This window comes from Passer domesticus, chromosome 7 (assembly GCF_036417665.1).
Source record: "Passer domesticus isolate bPasDom1 chromosome 7, bPasDom1.hap1, whole genome shotgun sequence".
NCBI lineage: Eukaryota > Metazoa > Chordata > Aves > Passeriformes > Passeridae > Passer > Passer domesticus.
In genome coordinates, this window is record NC_087480.1 from 18439581 (window position 1) to 18462733 (window position 23153).

Consider the following 23153-nt stretch of genomic DNA (forward strand, 5'->3'; position numbering starts at 1 on the left):
GATGTGGAGCTGAGGCTGGAGAATTTAAGCACCCAAATTCCCAGGAGGAGCCTCTGGCTGAGCTGGGGAATGAATTCAAATCCTTCAGTTCCTCTCCAGCATCCCAGCTCCCAGAGCATCCCATGACTGTGGCTGCTTCAGGATAACATTTATTTTTCAAAGTTTTCCATTTTATATCCCATTATTCCTGTCTGAGGCACTGTTCAGGTCACCAGACTGAGAGCAAATCCAGGTTTCCAGGGAATGGCTCCTGAATATTTCTCCTGTCCCATGTCCTTTGGGTGATCTGCCAGGGCTGGTGCCGGGCTACAAACTCACATCCCTACAAATTCCCTGCTCCTAATCTCAGAATCCTGGAATGGTTTGGGTGGGAAGGGACCTCAAAGCCCATCCCATGCCACCCCTGCCCTGGCAGGGACACCTTCCACCATCCCAGGCTGCTCCCAGCCCCAGTGTCCAGCCTGGCCTTGGGCACTGCCAGGGATCCAGGGGCAGCCCCAGCTGCTCTGGGCACCCTGTGCCAGGGCCTGCCCACCCTCACAGGGAACAATTCCTTCCCAATATCCCATCCAGCCCTGCCCTCTGGCAGTGGGAGCCATTCCCTGGGTCCTGTCCCTCCAGGCCTTGTCCCCAGTCCCTCTCCAGCTCTCCTGGAGCCCCTTCAGGCCCTGGCAGGGCTCTGAGCTCCCCCTGGAGCTTCTCCTGTCCAGGTGAGCCCCCCCAGCTCTCCCAGCCCGGCTCCAGAGGGGCTCCAGCCCTGGAGCAGCTCCGTGATCTCCTCTTTCCTGTAGCTTTGGACAAGAATCCCGTTTTGCTCCTCAGGTTTATCCTCCCTCACACTTGAGCCCACCACACTGCGGGGGTGTGGCCCTGGATGATCCAAGGACACCCACAGCCCCGAGTGTCCCTCCGGCTGTGCTGGGAGCAGGGACCGGCCTGGCTCGCTGCTCTGATCTTTCCTCCCACAGATTTTCCTTCCCCGGCGCCACTTGTGCTTTAGAGCTCCAATTAAATTCAGCAGCGACACTTCCGAGCAGCCCCGCGGAGCCGCTGGAATCCTGCTGGGGGCAATTACCGGCTCCTGGGGGGGGGAAGCACACACTGTCCCCACTCCAGGGAGCACACACACACACTGTCCCCAGCCCGGGGAGCACACACACACACTGTCCCCAGCCCGGGGGGCACACACACACCCGGGCAGCACACACACACTGTCCCCACCCCGGGGAGCACACACACACTGTCCCCACCCCGGGCACACACACACACTGTCCCCAGCCCGGGCAGCACACACACACTGTCCCCACCCCGGGCACACACACACACTGTCCCCAGCCCGGGCAGCACACACACACTGTCCCCACGCCGGGAAGCACACACACACTGTCCCCACGCCGGGAAGCACACTTGCTGCATTTGCTGCCCTCCCACGCTGCTTCCATCCCAACAGGGATGTTGGAAGGTCCCGGCATGGATGGGAGGGAATAGGACATTCCTGGGTGATCCCAAATTGGAGATCTTAAAATTTCTTCCAGCCTCTTAAACTTGGGTGATGTGGGCAAAAATAAAGATGGAAAAAGTTTCCAAATGAGCTGGAAGAGCACCTTGGGTTTGGGAAGTGTGGGAAGGGGGTACCAGGGTGCATCCAGAGCATCCCCAGGGTGTCTCCTCAACATCCCAGTGCCCAATCCAAACCAGCTGTTCCCGTGCCAGCTGGTGGATCCCATCATCTCAGGACTTGACTCTGCATGAATTGTTCTGTTTTATGGCATTAATCCAGCTGGGAACAGCATTGGGAGCTTCCCGTGCCAATGGGCTCTGGTGCCCAGGCCCTGGCACAGGCCCCTGGCAGTGCCAGTGGTGCCAGCTGGATCCCCAAGGAATACTGATCCCTTGGCAGGGGCACCAAGCTCAGGTGCAGAGAGTTGTTGGAGCCCCAGACTCATGACAGAGATGGCAGAAAACCCAGCTCGACTCTCCCTGGATTCTCCTTTTGTAATCCATTCCTGCTGTTGGAAAAACTCAGCAAAGAAGCTGAGGGGAAAAAATTCCAAACAGCAAAAGGCACCTCCTAAAAGACCTTGGAGCCCTGGGAAGGAAGGGCCTTCCTGGGAAGGAAAATCTGGAATAATCCACACTTCCCTGTGTGGTACAGGAGCTGCCAGGAGGAGGCAAGGTGGGGTCAGGGACTTCAGGGATTTTTCTGAGGGCTGGGTTCCTTGGAGGGGAGGTGCAGCTCCCTGGGCTGGAGGAGAGCTGGGCACTGGTACCTGCTGGCGTTGGTTCCGTGTGTTCCAGGGATTGTCCAGCCCCTGGAGTGTCCCGTGGTGGGCAGGAGCTCTGCTCCCCTCTTCCTCCCAGGCTGTCTGTGAGAAAAAGATTGGGAATTGCATAAATTATGGAGATGTGCTCACAAACATCACCCTGTGGGCATGGAGCTCACAATTCCATCTTTTATAGAAATCTTGGGAGTCCTGGAGTGATTTGGGTTGGGAGGGACCTTAAAGCTCATCCCCTGCCATGGCAGGGACACCTCCCACTGTGCCAGGCTGCTCCAGCCCTGTCCAGCCTGGCCTTGGGCACTGCCAGGACCAGGGGCAGACCCAGCTGCTCTGGGAGTGTGTGACAGTGTTATAAGGATGTTCGACTCTGCGGGATCTCGGTCCATGTAGGGATAATGTGATTGCAGGAAATGCCCTGGAGATCCTTCATCTAAATTAAATCAGTGTTTGCTGAGTGCCTGTGGATATCCACAGGCTGCAGGAATGGCTGGAATGTGGGAATGCCTCCAGCCTGGAATCGAGGCTGCATTGCCTCATCCCTGGCAGCGTCCCAGGCCGGGCTGGAAGGGGCCTGGAGCAGCCTGGGACAGTGGAAGGGGTCCCTGCCATGGCAGGGGGGATTAGGTGACCTTTAAAGTCCCTTCCAACCCGAGCCACTCTGGGATTCTGTTCCATGACTCCTGAGCATGGGATGCTGCTGCACAATTCCGACCTTTTTAGCCTTTAAATCCGCGTGTCTGTCGGGCCTGACAGATGGAGATCTAACTCCAGCCACCTTTTGTTATCCAGGACTTCAATCCCTTGGAGCTGGAACAAACCCGTCCAAGGTTTTTGTGCCTTTAATTCCCGGCCAGCTCCCGCCGGGATCTAAATCGGCCCTCACCACCCCACCCCGTCCCCGAGCCGATATCCATCAGCACCTCGTTACTGTTCCCGTCCATCCCACAGCGCCTTTCATCTCCAATTCCTCCCGATTTTCCTGGTTTCCTGCCCTCCCTGGAGCTGGCAGGGCCCACGCCCCAGAGCTGAGAGGGGAGCGGTGTCTGGGGCTGGAATTTTGGCTGCCTTCATCACAGTTGATTCCTGCAATTCAGTCCATCCCCTGTGCAGCTGTTCTTGTTTCCAAAACATTCCCTTTTTTGTTTTTTGGGAGCTCTGCTGTCAGTTTTAGGTGGTTTCCTGTGGATCTGTGCAGTCCAAGTATTTTTTCCTGCTTATTTTTATCCATATATGTAAAATAGACACATTTAGCAGTGGATATTCCCTGTCACTGATTAATTTAACATCTGCTCCAGTTCTGGCATTCCCAGGAAAACAGAGAAAAAGAAACTACAAATCCCATCTCCAAAAGTCTCCCAAATTCTCTCTCTGAGGGTCTCCCAATCCCCTCTCCAAAGGTCTCCCGACTCTCTCTGCCTTCTCTCCATGGGCAGAAGTTTTGCTTTTCCCAGAGCCGGGATGCTGCAGCTGCCTGCCCAGTCCTGTGGGATAGCATGGCTGGGATGAGCAGGAGGAGCCGGGGGCTCCTCTGGGAGTGCAGCCAGCAGAGGGGGAGTGAAGGACAGCAGCTGTCCCGGCCAGGGCTTTGCGTGGCTCCCTCTGGCTTTTCCAGAGCAGCGCCTCCAGCTCGATGGGAATTGTGGTGGATTCAGACACCAGAGGTGGGATCGCGGTGACGGCGCAGGGGCCTGGGCTGGTGGAGCCATTCTGCTTTGTGCCAGCAGAACTTCTGCCTGGGGTGCAGCAAAGGCAGCTTTCCCTCCTTGCCGAGCCCATCCCTTTATTCCCCAAAAAGTTTTTCCAGGCCTGGCACAGCTGGGCAGGGGTGGTGTCCCCATTCCTGGAGGGGTTTAAAATCCCTGGGGATGTGGCATTTGGGCACATCGGGTATTGCCACACTTGGGAATGGCTGGGCTGTGATCTTAGGGGGCTTCTCCCACAGAAATAATTCCATTGGTGGATTCTAAAACCTTCCTGTTTACTGGGATTAGTGATCCATAGTGTGGATGGCAAAGCTTTGCCAAGAATTCTTCCAAGAGGAGCAGCTCCTGGTGAGCCTGAGCTGCATCCAACCTAGAAGTAAGTGCTGATCCCCACCTGGAAGTGCTGGTTCCCACCTGGAATTTCTGATCCCACCTGGAAGTGCTGACCCCACCTGGAAGTGCTGGTTCCCACCTGGAATTTCTGATCCCACCTGGAAGTGCTGACCCCACCTGGAAGTGCTGGTTCCCACCTGGAATTTCTGATCCCACCTGGAAGTGCTGGTTCCCACCTGGAATTTCTGATCCCACCTGGAAGTGCTGGTTCCCACCTGGAATTTCTGATCCCACCTGGAAGTGCTGATCCCACCTGGAATTGCTGATCCCACCTGGAATTACTGATCCCACCTGGAAGTGCTGTTCCCACCTGGAAGTGCTTCCGCCGTGTCTCCCTTGCGGTCCAGGATGGGCTCGGAGGAGGACATGGGTTTTTTGGGGCCCTGCTCCGGTTCTGAAGGCTCGGGAACGGGAAGGCTGAGCCAGGAGCTTCCTAAAAATCAACACCCAAAGGAGAAAATCTTAGAAGGGAAATGATGCACAGGGAATATGGGAAGAGAACAAAAGAACCTCCCAGAGCACCACGCTGGGTTCCCAGGGTGAGGAATGATCAGGAAAACTCCCAGTGCCTCCCAAACCCTTCCTGGGGTGATCCCTGATCTTTGGGCAGTGCCTGTAACCACATCCCACATTTCCACCAGGAGCTGCTGTTCCGTGCTTTGGTCCTGCTCTCCTGCCTTTTTCTTAAACCTTTCTATCCCTGCCTTTCCATATATTGCCTCATTTCCATGGATTTACAAACAGGGAGGAACACAGAGTGTTTATCCTGAGATTAGTGCTTCAGCTTTCCATCGTTTTCTTCCCTGACATTTCCACACACTCTTCCATTTGCCACACAGCCTGGATGAGCCTCTGGATCCAGCTGCAGTTCCTGCCCCATCCAAGGAGTTTTCCTCTCCATGACTGAGTGTCAGAGTGGGATCATCCCATTGGCACAGAGAGCAGCAAATCCCCTGCATGCTCCAGTTCCACAGCTCTTCCCACCAGGCAGACAGGGAATCATGGAATCATCACCCAGAAAGATCACCCAGGACACTTCCACTGTCCCAGGCTGCTCCAGCCCCAGTGTCCAGCCTGGCCTTGGGCACTGCCAGGGATCCAGGAGCGGCCCCAGCTGCTCTGGGCACCCTGTGCCGGGGCGTGCCCACCATCCCAGCCAGGAATTCCTTCCCAATATCCCACCTAACTCTGCTCTTCCAGGGGGGGGATGAAGACTTTCACCAAGGCCACCCTGATTTGGGATAAAGGCAATCCTGCTCTGCCTGGCCATGGGAAGCAGGGGATGGAACTGGGTGTTCCAGCTCCCAAAACCCTCAGAGCTGAGCAGGATTCTGTGTTCAGTGGTTTCCAGAATCCAGGAGAGCAGGAATTTGCCCAGAGACAGCCTGGCCAGGCTGGACCTCCAGATCCATTTGAGCCCCCAGGAGATCTCAGGATCCCAGCACGCCCTGTGCCCATGGCCTCCCTCATTAGTTGTGATTCCTGAGACAATTCCTGGCTCCTGCCAGGCTCTAACCAGGGTGTCCTGCTTCCCAGGACCACCAGCTTCATCCAGAGGCTCTGTGGTCACTGCCAGTGCAGCTGGAAAGGTTCCATTCCTAATTCCAATTAATATCCCAGAGTGGCTGGTTTTGCACCCAAGTCCCCAAGTCCTGGAGGAGGGAATCTGAGCTGAGCTCCATTCCAGTGGGGTATTCCAAAGCCTTTTGGGCAGAACAACACCTGGACAGCACATGGGGACGTGGCTTGGGATGGAATTCCTGGCACACAAGTGGAAGGGGAAAGATTTTCTGTGAAATAAGAGCAATGCTGAATTTCATTAATTTCATTCATTTCATTTGCACAGCTGAGCTTCTCCAGGCATTCCCAAACATTCCAGCAGAGCTCCAGGGCCCTGGATTCCCACTTCCACGTGCTGACCTGCAGCCCGTGCTTATTAAAGATTTAAAGGCCAAGCTGCCAGCGCTGCTCTGGGGATGGACTTTTCCTCTTATAGCTCTAATTCTAATAGGATTGGAGGAGGAGGCGGAGGCTGGAGCAGTGCCAGGAGCCCAGGGAGGGTTTGCTCCTTCCAGAGGCTTTGCACACCTCGGGCAGAGCTTTCCGGAAGTTTGTTCCTCTTCCAGCACCTCCCGTCGGCTCTCTGGGATTTTGGGTTAATCCCTGGGACAGTGGGAGCAGAGGAGCTGCTCTGTCCTGGTTTTCCCCCATCCCAGGGATAACAAAACCCCCTCCATGTGCTGGCTGTCCTTGCTCTGCTCCGCTGGAAAAGCTGCATTAATCCCATTTTATTTCAGATTTCAGATGGGCACTTGCTGCTTCCCAGGGTTTGGGAAGATTTCAAAGCCACTGGAAAATGTTGGTTCAACTCCACTTCGGCCTAAAATCCATGTTGTCCAACAAACACCCCGGCTTTGGGGACATTCCATGGATGTGGTGAAGGGGTGGAAGCCACCAAGGAGCCACCAAGTGCTGGGACCCTCGGGAATCACAGCCCAAATATTTGGGATTCTTCCTCCCCCACTCCCAGGCTTCCCCCAGGACATCCTTCCCCGTGGATTTACCTGGAAGGCTGCAGTGCCTGGAGAGCTGCCTGGAGAGCACAACAGGACCTGGAAACAAAGGAGAAGGTTTGGTCTGGAGCCATGCTCCGAGATCATGGAATTCTGGTGATCTCCCTCCACACCTCCACACCCACGTGTGGGTCTGGATCCTGCTCCAAAGCCATGGAATTCTGGTGATCTCCCTCCACACCTCCACACCCACGTGTGGGTCTGGATCCTGCTCCAAAGCCATGGAATTCTGCTCTTCCACATCCACACCCCCACCAGAGAGGGATGCAAGGAAAACGAGCGCTGTGGTTGTGTCCCATGAAAAACCATTCCCTGGGATTTTCCCCTTGGATGTGCTATGAGCCCAGCCAGGTTTTATTTTCCAAACTATTTGGGCTCCTCCCAACATTTCCTGCCTTTTGGAAGTTGGGAAACCCCTCAATCCATGGGAAAGTTCTCCAGCTCAACCCCATCCCAATTTCAGCAAGAGTTGCCCCTGCACCAGCAGAAACTGGGAATGGTTGGAAAGGGAATTTTGATCCCAGATGTCCTGTAGGAACAGGGCCAAAGCAGTGTCCTGGTGCATCCCCTTCCCTTGGATTTGGGATCAGATCAAGCCTGGGCATCAGAGCAGCCCAAGGTTTTTCCACCGGAGAAGAGAAGGAGCCACCCTCGTGCTCCTTGGAAGGCTGAGGAATATTCCCTGCTCTCCATCCCGGAAATCCTCAGCTGAGAAATGGGATCAACAACCTGTTTTCCACTCTCAGGGAAGGGGGGGAAGTCTGGAGTCATTCCCAAATGCTTTATTAATTCCATGGCTTTTGCTGGAAGCAAAGGGGGCTGGAATGAGGCAACTCTGCCTGGCTGGAGCTGGTTGCTATTGGAGTTTTTCCTGGAAATCCATTAACACAACGTGGGGAGGGAGGTGAAAATTACCCTTAATACCGAACTGTTGTTGGAAAGGGGGAAATTGGGATATTCCATGTAGGAGATGAAGGAAAAAACACATTTTTTATCAAAAAAAAGGGATTTTCTGCACTATTTCCAGCCCTTTCTGAGAAATTTGCACCTGGTTCCAATTAACCCTAAAGCTTCATTAATGATCAGTTTGGCACCAGTCATAATTAATCACAAATGTGCATTTTTCCATGGAATAAAAGGTTTACCTGAGCACATTTGCAATTCCATTTAGGAATTGTGGCTGCATGTTAATTAAACTGAAATCATAATTAAAAGCAGAATTAAAACCCTTCTAATAAATGTGGGGGGGAAATGCTTTGGTTTTATGCTCAGTCCACAAATTTGTGGCTAATGGAGAGCAGTTATTCCATTTTCCTGAGGGCTCTTGGATCAAGGCCATCCAAGAGGCTTTTAAGGAAAGTCTGGAGCCAAGAGGGGATTGTTGAACTTCCAGCATGGATTAAAAGCTTATTAAGGGAGAGAAAAGGAGGGATGGAATCAAGAGTTTGCTCCCAACATATAAATAATGGAATAATGGGATGTCCCCAAGAGGCCAGCTCGGGGTGAAGGGCTTTTATTAGTGGGAAAGTGGGAAAGGGAAAAGGGCCAAGAGGAAAACAGAGGAAATGGAATCACGGGGTGGTGGAAGTTGGTGGGAAAGGACCTTGGCATCAGCTCTGGTGGAGAATCTCCCAGTGGGATGGGTAGAATGACAAACAGGACACAGGAATGTGCCTTGGGAATGTGCCCTGGATGTTTCATAAACCTTGGTGGGGTTTAACTTCAGAGACTCAGGAGAGAGCTGGGAATGTTCACCTGGGGAAGGGAAGGATCCAGGGAGAGCAGAGGCAAGGCCAGGAGGGGGTTTATCCTTATTTTTTTTGGTGGAAGAATTAATCAGGAAATTGCAGCACTCTGGGCTTTAAGGTTGGAGTTAAATCCCTTTAAATCGGTGGCTCCAAGCTCCTCCTATTATTTAAATAATGGCTTGGGATTTTTGTTTGATTTGATTCTGGTCTTCAGAACAAAAAGAGAGAAAAGAAACCCCACAAACAAAATAAGCCAAGCAAAAGAAACTTCCATGGATCAGCAGGGAAGAGCTGCTCTGGGCACACCCGGGATGCTCCAGCTGCTCCCAGCCCCCTCCAGCGCTTTCATCCAAGACACAATTAATTATCTGGATTAATTATTACACGGAGCTGCTGAGCTCATCTGGGATGTCCACGAGCACGGGAGGTCGCAGTGACCACTCCGAGCCCCAGACACTGGATACTGGGAAGGAATTCCTGGCTGGGAGGGTGGGCAGGGGCTGGGCTGGAATTCCCGGAGCAGCTGTGGCTGCCCCTGGCAGTGCCCAAGGCTCGAGGGGGTTTGGAGCAGCCCGGGGCAGTGGGAGGTGTCCCTGCCGTGGCAGGGGTGGCATGGGATGGGCTTCAAGGTCTCTCCCAGTCTAAAACATTCCACAGTCCCAGGCCTGCTCCTGCAGGATCCAGTGGGAACACGAGCAGGGCAGGGGGGACCAGCCCCAGCTGGAAGGGGCAGATCCCGGGGTGGGAAGGAGGGGATGGAGGAAGGTTCCTCTCCCAGGAGGAACCAGCCCTCCCGGCAAACCTGGGAACAGAGCGGGGTACAAACCTGGGTGCAAACCTGGGAGCAGAGCTGGGAATAGACCTGGGAATAGAGATGGGAGCAGACCTGGGAACAGAGCTGGGAATAGACCTGGGAGCAAACCTGGCAGCAAAACTGGGAACAGACCTGGGAAGAGACCTGGAAATAGAGATGGGAATAGAGATGGGAGCAAACCTACCTGGGAACAAACCCGGGAACAAACCTGGGAACAGACCTAGGAGCAAACCTGGGAACAGAGCTGGGAGCAGACCTGGGAACAAAACTGGGAAGAGACCTGGGAATAGAGATGGGAGCAAACCTAACTGGGAACAAAACTGGGAACAGACCTAGGACCAAACCTGGGAACAGAGCTGGGAGCAGAGCTGGGAACAGACCTGGGAACAAACCTGGGAACAGACCTAGGACCAAACCTGGGAACAGAGCCAGGAGCAAACCCACCTGGGAACAGACTTGGGAACAGAGCTGGGAACAGAGATGGGAGCAGAGCTGGGAACAGACCTAGGAACAAACCTGGGGACACGGGGAGGTTCCTGGCCCCCGCCAGGGCTCGGCGACAGAGCCAGGACAGTTTGTCCTTCATTTCCATGACACTGCTGGATGACCTCAGCTCCGGAGGGACAGGAGCTGCTCACGGTGGAGATCCCTGGTGCCAAAACCTCATTCCTCCTCCAAATACAAATTAATCCCGTTGGAAGGAAGCAGCTGCGCTTTCCAGGGGCTGCGGTTGGCCGGGGGGAAGCGGGGGAGGGGACTGAAACCGCTCCGAAATGTCAGAACTGGGAGGAGTGTTTAACATCAGCACCTTATCGCAGCCCCTCAGTGCCTGCCCAGCCTTCCAGCCGGCTGGAAGTGCTTTCCTGGCCCCTTTTGCTGCCTTCGGGAAGGCCGGGAATCCTTCCAAAGCAGGACCTGGGGACTGCAGTTCCCCTGGAGCCAAATTCCGGTTAAAGGCTGCGGCGCGGAGTTAATGGGGTTTTGTGTTCCCCTGGGGGTTGTGTTAAATCCCCTCCGGGCACGCAAAGGACAATAATAATTTGGGAATAAAATGGGAAACGTTGGCTGCCCCTCGCTTCCCTCGGTTAAAGCTGCTCCACTGAAGCGGCCGAAGGCGGTGACAGCGACAGTGACAGGGAAAGCAGCTGGGGGTTAAAAGGTGCAAGAGCTGCAGGAAAAATCGGGAATCCCAAACGCCAGGGAGGCTCTGCCTGCCGCAGAATCCCTGCTGGGATCTCCCGGGGTGATGGAAGCCCGTGGCGGGGCTGGGGGAGCAGCCGGGTCCCCCTCCCCGGACAGGGGCATTTTTGGGCGCCAGGTTTGCTGCTGCACCCCCCAGACGCCAAGGGGATCCCGTGGGAGCCAAGGCATCCCGGGATCCAGGGAAAAACCCCTTTCCTGGGAGCCCTTGGGGTCCGTGGCGGCGGAGAGGAGCAGGGAGGATTTGGTGGCGGGAGGTTGCGAAACAATTTCCTGTTTACTTCTCTCTTTTCTCAGTTAAATGCAGACTCTGCTCCTGAAATGTCACTTGTGGCCTGTCCCTGTCCCCTGTCGTGCCTTTCCTTCTCCCTCAGACCCTGCAGCCCTCCCGGCTCAGCATCCCTGCAGCTGGAAAAGGCCGCTCCCCTGGCTCCTCCATGGCATTTAATCCTTGGAGTTGATTAAAGCGCTCCATTAACAACAAATTAGGGACTAATGGGAATAATGGCTGCGCTCGGGGAGTAATTCCAGGGAGAGGGGACGGCACCGAACGAGCTCTAATCCCTCGTTCTGCCGGAGAGGGGAAGGATTTGGGTTGATCCTGGGTTTTTTTAGCTGGAAGTCTCAGCTCTCAGGAGCTGATCCCAGGTGGGGCCAAGCAGTGAAACTCGGCGGGGTTTTTATCCTGCCTGGTTAAAAACAGCTGGAGAGAGTGGGGAAGTGCCGGGTGGGGCTTGGAAAAACCTGGGGTAGTGGAGGGGTCCCCGCCCATGGAACTGGAGCAGCTCGAAGGTCCTTTCCAGTCCAAACCATTCCAGGACAATATTCCGTGGTTCTCTCTGCCTGGGGGTCCAGATGTGGGCAGGCTGTGTTCCAGCAGAGCAAGGATTTCTGCACACCCCAGAGGGACTCCTCGAATATCCTTTCCATGCTCCCAGCAGAGCTCTGCTCTCCAGAACAGCCCGATAAGGACCTCAAAGGACTCATTTCCTCACGCTGTGCCTGGGGAAACTGAGGCAGGGCAGGCTGGGCGAGGCACAACCCCACTTTGAGGCTGTTTTGTTGTCCCTTTGGGTTCTCCAGCTCCCCAAAGCTTCCTGTGCATTCCCCATCTGACCCCAATAAACACTCCCTGTCTGGCCAATCCCACAGCACAAGGCTGGCCTAAGGAAAACTTTTTTTCCTTTTTTTTTTTTTTTCCTAATTTCCTTTATTTATTCTTTTCATCTTTGAACCTTAAACATTTGGGCTTTGTTTGGGTTTTTGGGGCTGGACCCTCCCTAGTCCTGGAAAGGGCCCCAAACCAAAGCCAAACAAACCTTGATCCCTGCAGGGGCCATTCCTGAAGGGCTGGGCTGGATGATCCCTTTCCAATGTGGAATATTCCATGGCTCTAACTGGATGGGAACTCAAAAGCTGAATTATGAGGGAAAAATCGGATTTTTCAGGCAGTTTTCCTTGTGAAATGGCCCAAAAATCTGCAGCCCCTCATGCCTGCTCCTGCTGGAAGGGGCTGTTGTTCCCTGGGAGGAACATTCCAGGGATTTCTTGTCCAGGGAACAAGCTGCTCCTCCTCCCTGCTTCCCACAGGGATCCTCGGGATGACGGCTCAGGGCCATGACAAGGCCAGGATCCATCTCCCTCCAAAATTCCAGATAATGGAATCCCAGAATCCCAGACTGGTTGGGGTGGGAAGGGGCCTTAAACTTATTCCTGGTAGGAGTTTTTAGGGGTGTGGGGGTGAAGGAAGGATTCATCCTTTAAGGATGCTGGTGGATTTATCCTGGAGGAGGGAAAGGAGGGACAGCAAACACAAACATTTGGGATGCAGAGGTTGTGCTTTGGCTCCACAGTGATTTAGCTGGAATCTGGTTTAGGTTATTTGCAGGAACAGCTTTCCCTCAGATCCTGCCCAGCTCTCCTGGAGCAGGGGGGGATAATTCCCAGCCATCCATCACCTGGAATGAAGGAAAACATTTTGGACTGCCAGAGCCTTTGAAGGAAGCCACCTGGATGTCCCCAAGTCCAGCCTGCTTAAGCTCAGCACAAACTGTCAGGGCAGGTTGAACGAGATTTATTGGGCAAATTCTCCAGCACTCGCCAGAATCCAACACATCCAACGGCTCCCAAAACCTCCAGCAGACCCGGACACTCATCTGCCTTCTCCCTCCTGCTCCCCACAGCCCTGGGAAGGAGGCCCAGAGGTCTCTTTGTGGTCAGAACACAGCAGCTGCAGCTGCTAAACTGAGCCCAAGCCCTTGTTTTGTTAAACCCCTCCTAAACAAAGCATCCAGGCTGCAGTTTCTGCACCAGGAATTGGAAAATTCCCCTGTTCTCCAGTGGTTTTTCCCAGTGCTGGATGTCCATGTTGTTAAAGGGAGTCTTGGGGGTTTATTTTTAAAATTAATACGGTTTTGGTCAGGTTGGAGGGAGCTTGGAGCAGCCTGGGATGGTGGAAGTTGTCCCTGTTTCTGGCAGGGGGTGGGGCTGGACTGGATGAGCTTTAAGGTCCTTTCCAAGCCAAACCATTCCCTGGTTATCTGAGAGAGGAAGAGCTTGGTTCCAACTTCCAGCTGCTTCTCCCCTTTCAATGCTCCTCCATCACCAAATCCTTTCTGTTTCAACATTCCATCAAATCCCTTGGATTTTTGTGGTGTGCTGACCCGGTCTCTCATGGCAGGATGAATTTCAGGACTGGGAATCAGATTTTTGTGTCCCCCTGTAGCCCCCACAGGAGCCTCCTTGTCCTCATCCCCATCCCGTGGGACTGAGCTGCTCCAGGAGGTGGGGGAGCTCAGCTTTGGGGCTCCTCTGCCCCCCAAGGGTGCCCCTGGAGAGGGGCTGGAGCCAGGCTGAGGACATAAAGTGTTTCCAGATGTTCTCCAGGGTGGCAGAAGTGCCTGGTGGAGACAGATGGGATCTGGCTTTTCCTTAAGCTCGGTTTTTGTGAGGAGCAACCGGCAATTTGTGGGCAGTGCCTGCCTGGGAAGGCAGAGCCAGCCCCAGCTCCTGCTCTGCCTCCCTCCCACCAGGGGTTTTATTTTGGGATGGAGGCTTTTCCAGGAATCTGGACATGAAGGCTGGGCTGTGCTGCCCCTGGGAGGGGAGCCGGGAGCTCTCTGGGGGAAGGTTCCCGGGGTGTGCTGAGCTCTGCGGGGAGGGCAGGCGCCTTCGGGGCACCCACCCGGGATCTGGACACCCCCTGGCACCTCAGTGCCTTAAAACCCAGCCCAAACCCAGCCCAAACCCATGCCAGCCCTCAGCTCTGGTTCCCAGCAGGATGAGAAAGGCTGCTGAGTCCTCAGGGCGGGGCAGATTTCAATAATCCCGGGAATCCCTGCCGGCCCTGGTTTTCCCAGACAAGGTGGATAATCCCCCCTGGCACATGCCAGCCAACACTGCTCCAGGTGTGCTCTGCCCACGTGCCCGCCCTCGGGGTGCCAGCATTCCCAGGGACGAGCTGGGGCATCCCAAAGCTCTCCCCCGCCCTGTGGTGGGGAGGATCTCGGGATGGAGCTCCTGGAAAAGAGCGGGATGCTGCCCCCAGCAGCACCTGGAGCTTGGCTCAACCCGGCTTGCACTGGCAGAAAGCTGAAGAGCAGCGTCCTGTCCTCCTGGTGGGAAGGGAAAACCACCTCCAAGTCCAAGCCCAGCAGGGAAGGAGCTGGACAGGGCTGGATTTTCCCTAGGGACAGCCTAGGGGTGGGAGGGGCTCGGGGGGACCACAAGGACAGGACCAGCAGAGCAGCTCTGGGTGATTTGGACAAGCCCAAGGGATGGCCCAGCAGGAGCTCGGGGTCTGGGAATCACAGAAATACGGGAATATTCCCAGGAAAACCAGGCAGCATCAGGAAACTGGCTCTCCATTGTCTCCCTGAGGCCCTGAGAGCTCCCAGCTCACTCCAGCCATTCCCTGCCTGGTTCTTCCCAGCTTGCCAGGATTGTTCAGAGGAGGAGACCTCCAGGAGATGCTTTTCCATGCCACCATTTCCCAGCAAATTTCATCTTATTTATCCAAGGTCTTTCCTGGGGATCAAATGAGCCAGGTTCTCCTCCCAGCCAGGTTCTCCTCCCAGCCATGACAAGGACATTTTTCCTATAAATAAATACATGCAAGGAAAAGAAACAACCCCAAATCGGGTGCATTTTTGTGGAGATGGGATCTCAACAAAAGGATTTTTTCATGAAGCCTCGGTTTCCAGGAAAACCATCGGGCTCTGGAAGGATTCAGGAATAACCCCTGCTTGTGTTTCGTGTGGGGGATCAGCCCTGATCCCAGAGCCTGCCACATCAAAACCCCTGGAATGGTGACTCTGCCATTCTGGTTTCTCCCTCAGGCAAAAATTCCTCTTCCCAGGAGATCAATTTTTCAGCCCAGTTCCAGTGGGGAAAAACATCAAAAGAGCCCCATTTCCCACAAGGCAGCAATTTCTTTTCCCAATCCTATTTAGGAAAATCTCGAGTTCAAAAAGATAAAGCAAATATGGAATGCAGGTCCCCTCCCCCTTTACTTAAAGGTTTTCTTTGTGTGCACACACAGCTCAAGTTCCTTTTTCTTGTCTTTTTTAAAGCCTGTTGTCATTTCCTCTTCCAAAGGTTGTTGGAATGAGGAACAGGACCATGAAAAATGTCAAAATACCGTTTTTGCCTTCCCCTTCTTCAGGAGAGAGGGAGGACCTGGTTTGAAACTTCTGCTGGCCCCAGAGCCCTCCCTCCTCTCTAGGAAGGAGCTGCAAACCTTCCTCCCACATGAATGCCAAGCAGGAACAGCCCCTTGGAAGCTGTCCAGCTGGGGAGGAGATCCTGCAGCTCCTGCTCCAGGAGCTTCACAGGGGCTGGGGTGGGTGGTGGCAGCAGGGATGGAGACAGGGAACAGGGATGGAGACAGGGAGCAGGGCTGGAGGGTGGAGGAGCAGGGATAGAGACAGGGAACAGGAATAGATGGTGGAGGAGCAGAGATGGAGGATGCAGGAGCAGAGATGGGTGGTGGAGGAGCAGGGATGGAGGGTGGGTGCCAGGGATGGGTGATGGGTGCCTTGGCTGGATGGTGGATGTCAGGAATGGGTGGTGTGTGCCAGGAAGGGTGGCAGAGAACCAGGGGACAGGCACAGGCAGCAGACAGGGACATCAGGGATATCAGGCTCATCTCCCCTGCAGGCTGAGGCTGTGTGCCAGAGCTGGGGCTGGGCATCACCCAGGGCTGGGCTTGGGATTTGCTGCCCTGGGATCCTGCCCAGCAGGCACAGGAGGGGCAGAGCAGGGCACAGAGGCTCTGATAACTTTGTGTTCCTTCTTTCCTTCTCCTCTTGGAGCCCCCACCCCAAACCTCCCTGTCCTGTGCCAGCGGGGCACGTGGGCACACGGCCACTCCGGGCTGTCCCTTTATTCTGCATCATCCAGTGGGGGAGAGCAGCAGCAGCTCCAGCCCCAGGAGGGCCTGGACAGCTGGGAGTGGAGACACCTCATGGGAGATCACCAAAATGGCCACAGTTCCCTTTGCTGGGTGAAGTTGTGGCCTGACCACCACTGGAGCATTCCGACCTCATCCCCGTGATTCCCACTGTGCTCCCAAGAAAAAATGAAGGGACTTTTTGGCTGACAAGGCTCCAAGGAGCTGGAGAGCTGTATAAGTATTTTACACCACCGAGCACATCAAGCCTTCCCCGCTCCCCCCCACCTCCCTCACAGAACATCTGCCCCTCCCACCCTCCCCAAAATCCCACCCAAAATCCCGCCCGAGGCATCCCGGAGCCGTGGCGATAGCTCAGCTCAGAGCTGCGAGCACAGGGGGAGCCTCTCCCCTTCCCAAGCGCTGCCAGCCTCAGGCTAAGCTGCTTACAGGCTCCTGCCAATCCAGCCGTGCTGCCAGGCTGCCACTTCCCAACCCCCACCCCCTCCCTGGCTCTGCTTCCCACCTTTCCCATGTCTTTATCCCAAGGGTTCCTCTCTGAACCCCCTTGGCAGGTCCTGGAGTGTGCAGCAGGATCCCGTGGAGCTGCACAGGACAGAGAGCCCAGTCCAGTGTCCAAGCCTATCCAGCTGCAGGAATGCCAGCCCAGAGCAGTGTCCAGCGTGTCCCACCCCTCCCACCCAGCCCACATCCACAGCATTGTCCGAGTCCACGCATCCAGGGAGGGTTGGGAGCGACCGCAGAAGTCACAGAGAGGGAGAAAGGTTGGTGGTCAGCAGCTGCTACAAGGAAGAGCTGGGCAGGTTCAACGTGGAGCAAGGAGGAGGGAAAAAACCCAAGAACCAACTGAAAAGGAGGCAAAGGGAGGACGCCGGGATTCGGGGATGGATCTCTACCTTCTAGGCCACAGCCAGCATGGGACGGGAAAGGGACAGTCAGTGGTTGGTTGGCGGAGGGTTGGTTTTGTGTCACTCACGATAGAAAACATATTCGGTGTAAGAGGTCCAGATCCTGTCGTCCGTCTGCTCGTGGGCGAAGGCACAGGTGCCCGTGGAGTTGCAGGCCACCATGTGGAAGCCGGCATCGGCCAGTTTGTCAAAGGCTTGCTCCAGGAAGGTGAATTTGAGGTAGTACCTGGACGTGTACCTCTCCGGGGGCCTGTCCGGGTCCCTGCTCTCGTTCAAGGTGTCCCCAAAGACCTCCTTGGCCAGCGAGGTCTTGCCGCACACCATGATCCGGGCCACCCTGCGGAACTTGGCGTCCGTCTGGCTGTCCCTGCCCAGCGTGTAGGAGCCGCGGTAGCCGATGGTGATGAAGCCTGCCCGGCGGCCCTCGGTGCCAGCGGCGCCGGGCGGCGCGGCGGCGGCGGCCGAGCTCAGGCTGCGCGCGGTGTCCGCGCCGGGGGACGGCTCCTCGGGGTCGCTCTGGCAGGGATCGTCGCCCAGGGAGTTCTGCTCGCTGAGCTTGGGCACCAGCAGCTTCACCAGCTCGGGCAGCATGAAGTACTCGGCCTCGCGCTGCAGCCGGCCGCGCTCCGGGAAGTGCTCGGGCAGCACCAGCTGCCGGTCCCTCATGTAGTCCAGGATGTAGCGGAACAGGAACCCGTCCCGGTCCACGAAGAAGCGGCCCTTGCTGTCGCGGGCCAGCGAGCGCGCGCTCTTCTGGGTGAACATCTCCCAGAGCAGCGAGCCGGGCACGCTGACCAGCGTGGGGTGCCGGGTGATGTACACCTGTCCCCCCACGTTCAGCTCGATGATGTCAGGGAAGGGGTTGCTGTCCTCGCTGCCTTTAGCACAGCTCGCGGGCTCTGCCAGGGCCATGGTGAGCTCCCTCCTGCAGCACAAACAGGTCAAAACCATGTCAGAACTGCCAGAAAACACAGACCACTGCCCTGCTCCCGGCTGACTGCAGGGCATCCCAAGGGGCCCCAAGCCATTGCTCCGGTCCCAGGTGATTGGAAACGATCCCAAGCCAGATCACACATGGAGTCATAACATTGTTTAGATTGGAAAAGCTCTCTAAGATCACAGAGTCCACCCCAGCACTGCCAAGCCACCACTAAACGCTTGGTTTGGGTCAGCAGGCAGGGGAGGACCAGATCCTTGTCTCTCCAGGAGTCTGGAAATCATCTCTCTTCCCCAATCCCTGGCTCCTGGAACAAGCAGCACTATCCAAAGCCACCTCCCCTACCGTGGCACACAGCCCGTGCTCTGACCGTGCCATCTCCACCTGAGCTCTCCAGGCAGCAGAGGGCTCGGCCCCTCTGCCCAGGAAGGTGCAGGACCGTGGGGCTGCTGTCAACAACAGGAAAGGCAGGGCTGTCACACCCTGGGGACGCGCCAGCCCGGCATCCTGCGGGCAGGAGCAGCTGTGAGGGAGGAGTTCCTGGTGCGGGGGCCCCGCCAAGCCGGGGCTGGAGGGGTTGTGGTGCCACGCAAGGAGCACCCTGGGGCTGGGGAAAAGCGGCACCAGCTCCCTGAAGGACAGAGGGACAGAGCCTTTTGGCACTCCTGCTCTGTCCTCGCTCCTGGAAAGTGCTCAACACGGACTCGCAGCCAAGCTGGGAGATGGCAGAACCTCTCCAAGGGGCTGGGAGCAAGACAAATCCTGGGCTGCTGCTACAGCAATTGCTCCGTGGCAGATGCCACGGATTTATACATTTTCCAAAGGCAAGCCGGTTCTTGGATGTCTCTTGACACTGCAAATCAGCAGCTTACATAAACCTGGCTCAGCAGCCGGAGCCTGGATCCGTGCCGTGCTCTGTGCAGGCATTTGGGAGACCACGGAGGGAAGTGGTTCCCTGGGCTGACCTCCAGCTCTGCCCCCTCCCTGGGTGATCTCAGTGCTGCCCTACATCTGCGCGGAGGTTGGGACCCCCCAGGACTGGTCCCATACCCAGGGAACAGCCCAAGGGCTCGCCCTGTCCCCATGTCCTGCTGCAAAGACTCCCAGGAGCTGCTCCAAAGGATCCCAACACAAATTTCGGAGCAACTAAAGGACAAAGCCAGAACTCTGGGCACTTTCGGGTATGGGGGCAGAGCTGAGCCAACGTTTCACTGCTCCTCCCGGCTCATAGGGAGAATCGCCTTTGAACAAGGAGTGACTTGGGCAACGAAGAGACGGAAGGATGGAAAGAGGATGAGCGCGGTCCCGGCTTCCCGGTCCCCTCCCGCAGTGGCTCTGGCTCCCTTTCCCTGGCGATTCCATGCCCACGGCACAACCCAGCGGGCAGGAGCCGCCCGTGTCCGGAGCTCGCATCCCTTTGTCATGCGAGAGGGGCTGCCCATGGTGGGCTGGGGGGTCGGGGGGAACGGGCAGAGCGGCCCCGCTGTTTCCTTTGCCCGCCCCAGGCGCGGACCCGGCGGTGACAGCGGCGGGGACCTGAGCGGGGACAGCGGCGGGGACAGCGGCGGGGACAGCGGCGGGGACAGCCCGGCTCAGCCCCGCGGCCGTCCCGGCGCTCCCCGGCCGGGGGACCCCGACCCCGCCGCCCCGGTTACCTCGGCAGGGCAGGGCGGCCCGGCCCCTCCGCTCCGCTCCGCTCCTCTCCGCCGCGCTCCCCGCCGTGCCGCTCCGGCCGCGCCGCTCCCGCCGCTCCTCCCCGCCCGCCCGGCCCTGGCCCCGCCGTTTTATGGCCGGGAAGGCGGCGAGCGCCGTCCCCCGCTGTCCCCGGGACCGCCTTCCTCCCGCCTCCCTCCGCCTCCACCCGACCAGCCCCCAGCATCCCCGCATCCCCTGTTAGCACACCCCGTTCCCTGCTCCCCCCATCATTCCCCGTCCCCGCATCCTTCCTGCTCTGGTACCGGGCAGGACTGACTGGGGAATTCCAGGGGCGCCCTCGCCATCGCCTGGGAATGCAGCGGGGCTTGTAAAAAAGGAGGGAGGGGGACTTCTAACGCGGCCAGATGGTGCCAGGACAAGGGAAACAGTTTGAAACTAAAAGAATGGGGATTTAGGTGGATACTGGAAAGAAATTCCTCCCTGTGAGGATGGAGAGGCCCTGGCACAGTGTGCCCAGAGCAGCTGTGGCTGCCCCTGGATCCCTGGAAGTGTCCAAGGCCAGGTTGGACAGGGCTTGGAGCAGCCTGGAACAGTGGAAATTGTCCGTGCCCATGGCTGGGGGTGAGATGGCTTTGAGGTTCCTTCCAACCCAAACCATTCAATGATTCCATAATTCCAAACCAAGCCAGCAAAAACCTTACAGCAGCCAAACTCTTGCTACTCCTTGGATGATTTTATATGGTTGAGCTGCAGGGACTGAAATCCCCTTTCCCAGGGTAGGAATGACACCAGTGGGATCATAAGGAGCTTAGGCTGTTGTGGCAGCCTGTTTGTCCAGGCTGGGAAAACCAAGCAAGGAAAGAAATCCAGCTCTTTTTAGTTTACTTGAAAATTCTGGTTTTATGTAAATCCAGGAAAACATGACAACTCCAAACAGCATCCCAATATTTACATGTTTCCTGGAATCCTTTCCATGGAAAGTCCAATGAAGCTTAAATCCCAACATTCTCTGACAGCAGAGCTGGCCTGAGTTCATCCATGAATTTTTGTCCCTCTTAAATTTTGTAAGAGCAGAAGATGTGATTTCTTCTTCTCCTGCAAATAAAATCCTTAAGTCTGGGTGCTCACATCCAAGGAATTTTTCTGTTTGGGTTTCTCCTTGTTGTTCTCTTGTACCTCAGGGCTGTTTGATTATTTTCCCATAAATTGCAGGAACTGTGTTCTGTGGATATTTTGTGGGACATATTTATAGATGGAGGACACCAATTTTTTGGATGGATGGATGGATGGATGGATGGATGGATGGATGGATGGATGATGGATGGATGGATGATGGATGGATGGATGGATGGATGGATGATGGATGGATGGATGGATGATGGATGGATGATGGATGGATGGATGGATGATGGATGATGGATGGATGGATGGATGATGGATGGATGGATGATGGATGGATGGATGGATGATGGATGGATGGATGGATGATGGATGGATGATGGATGGATGGATGGATGGATGGATGATGGATGGATGGATGATGGATGGATGGATGGATGGATGGAGGATGGATGGATGGATGGATGGATGGATGGATGGATGATGGATGGATGGATGGATGGATGATGGATGGATGGATGGATGGATGATGGATGGATGGATGATGGATGGATGGATGGATGGATGATGGATGGATGATGGATGATGGATGGATGGATGGATGGATGGATGGATGGATGATGGATGGATGGATGGATGGATGGATGGATGGATGGATGGATGGATGGATGGATGGATGGATGGATGGATGGATGGATGGATGGATGGATGGATGGATGGATGATGGATGGATGATGGATGGATGGATGGATGGATGGATGGATGGATGGATGATGGATGGATGGATGGATGGATGGATGGATGGATGGATGGATGATGGATGGATGATGGATGGATGATGGATGGATGGATGATGGATGGATGGATGGATGGATGGATGGATGGATGGATGGATGGATGGATGATGGATGGATGATGGATGGATGGATGGATGATGGATGATGGATGGATGGATGGATGGATGATGGATGGATGGATGGACGGATGGATGGATGATGGATGGATGGAGGGATGGATGATGGATGGATGGATGATGGATGGATGATGGATGATGGATGGATGGATGGATGGATGGATGGATGGATGGATGGATGGAGATTTGCTCAAAAGGTACTTGAAGCATCTTTGAAATTGGCTTGGGGGAAAATTTAGCCACCATGGGCCTGTTTGATTTTTGGGATTGGGATGCAATCCAGTATGGTTTTGTCCCACTTTTCTGGAGGTCTGATCCAATGTAACAGCAAGTTCATAAAAAAATTCCCAGGGAATTTTCAGCTCTGCTGGCTCACAACTCCCTGTCTCAGGGAGACGCTGTGACCCCAGCCATGATCCCAGTTACTGATCCAGCCCAGTGCCTCCATCCTGGGCAGCTGTGACACGACTTGGCAATGAACAAATTTTTCCTAAAATCCAATTTAAACTGATTTATCCTGGAGGCTGTGCTGGGACAGTCAGGATGGGAGATCAGGACAGGCCCAGTGACAGGAGCAATGATGGCACTTCCTATTCTTTTTTCCCTTTCCCTTTCCCTTTCCCTTTCCCTTTCCCTTTCCCTTTTCCTAGCTGCCTCTGTGCTTTTTCCTCACATACCTGAGGCTCATGGGGGACAATAATTGCATCCAAATTGGTGTAAATATTCCCATAAGCTGATGTGGAAATCATGGAAACCATCGAGGCTAAGGCTGATGTGTCCAGAGGCAACTGGGAATGGGATCTCCAGGGAAGGGGAAGATGTTTGGCACCATGGAAGTGACCAGGGGGCCTGGAAACTCAGGAGAAGTTGCCAGGAGGTTTTATAAAGCAGCTTTTACAAGTTCTTCCAAGAAAAATGAAGCAGGAATTTGGGTCCCTCTCTGGCTTCTGAAGACTTTTATCAGCCACAAGAGTGGCAGATGATTCATCCCCATCCCAAGAGAAGGCAGGGAAGGGTTTAGTGAGGGTTTGTTTGTGTCCACTCTGGGACTCCACGGAGTGATTGTGAGGAAGGCCCTGGACTCACTTCCTGGCTGCTATTCCTATGTTCTCCAAGCTTGGACACAAATCCCTTCACCCCATGGTGCCTCATCCTCCTCATCCCCCTCCAGAGAGTCCTGCCCGCTCCCCAGCACTGCTAAAACCCCCTTGTGCTGCCCCAAAACTCATTGAAGGCTCCTTAAATTTGCATTTTTAAGGATTGAGGAGTGTAAACTGGAAATGGGACTCAAATGTTTCCATTGTCTGATTTTTCCTCAGCTAAAAAAGCCCAAAATACAATAAATTGATTGTGAGCCATGAGGATCCTGTGACCCACCACGTTGTTAGGATGCTGCCCCAGAGCCCTGATGCTGCTCCATCCGTTCCTTGTCCAGAGATAACACAGGGAATTGCCTGTGGAGGCAGTACCAGAGGAAAAATCCCCTAATTCATGGGT

The 23153-nt window shown here is 55.3% G+C and overlaps 1 protein-coding gene and 2 long non-coding RNA genes across 3 annotated transcripts; 1 reads left to right on the plus strand and 2 right to left on the minus strand.

Annotated features, from left to right (window-relative positions):
* Window positions 1–2094: 2094 nt before the first annotated feature.
* On the plus strand, window positions 2095–8121 carry LOC135304641 (uncharacterized). Its single transcript, XR_010365948.1, has 2 exons — window positions 2095–2176; window positions 6676–8121. It is a non-coding gene; the product is annotated as an uncharacterized LOC135304641 (long non-coding RNA).
* Window positions 2152–7001, minus strand: LOC135304642 (uncharacterized). The gene is made up of 3 exons (XR_010365949.1): window positions 6943–7001; window positions 4689–4811; window positions 2152–2366 (listed from the first exon to the last, which is right to left on the minus strand). It is a non-coding gene; the product is annotated as an uncharacterized LOC135304642 (long non-coding RNA).
* An 8322-nt stretch (window positions 8122–16443) lies between the features above and the next one.
* Window positions 16444–19736, minus strand: LOC135304640 (BTB/POZ domain-containing protein KCTD12-like). The gene is made up of 2 exons (XM_064427266.1): window positions 19624–19736; window positions 16444–17956 (listed from the first exon to the last, which is right to left on the minus strand). The coding sequence occupies exon 2, from the start codon at window positions 17941–17943 to the stop codon at window positions 17092–17094; it is 852 nt and encodes a 283-aa protein (XP_064283336.1). The 5' UTR covers window positions 17944–17956; window positions 19624–19736; the 3' UTR covers window positions 16444–17091.
* Window positions 19737–23153: the final 3417 nt, after the last annotated feature.

Bases quoted from the DNA above. Each gene is read 5' to 3' on its own strand.
- LOC135304640 (XM_064427266.1), bottom strand. From the start codon at position 17,943: ATGGCCCTGGCAGAGCCCGCGAGCTGTGCTAAAGGCAGCGAGGACAGC.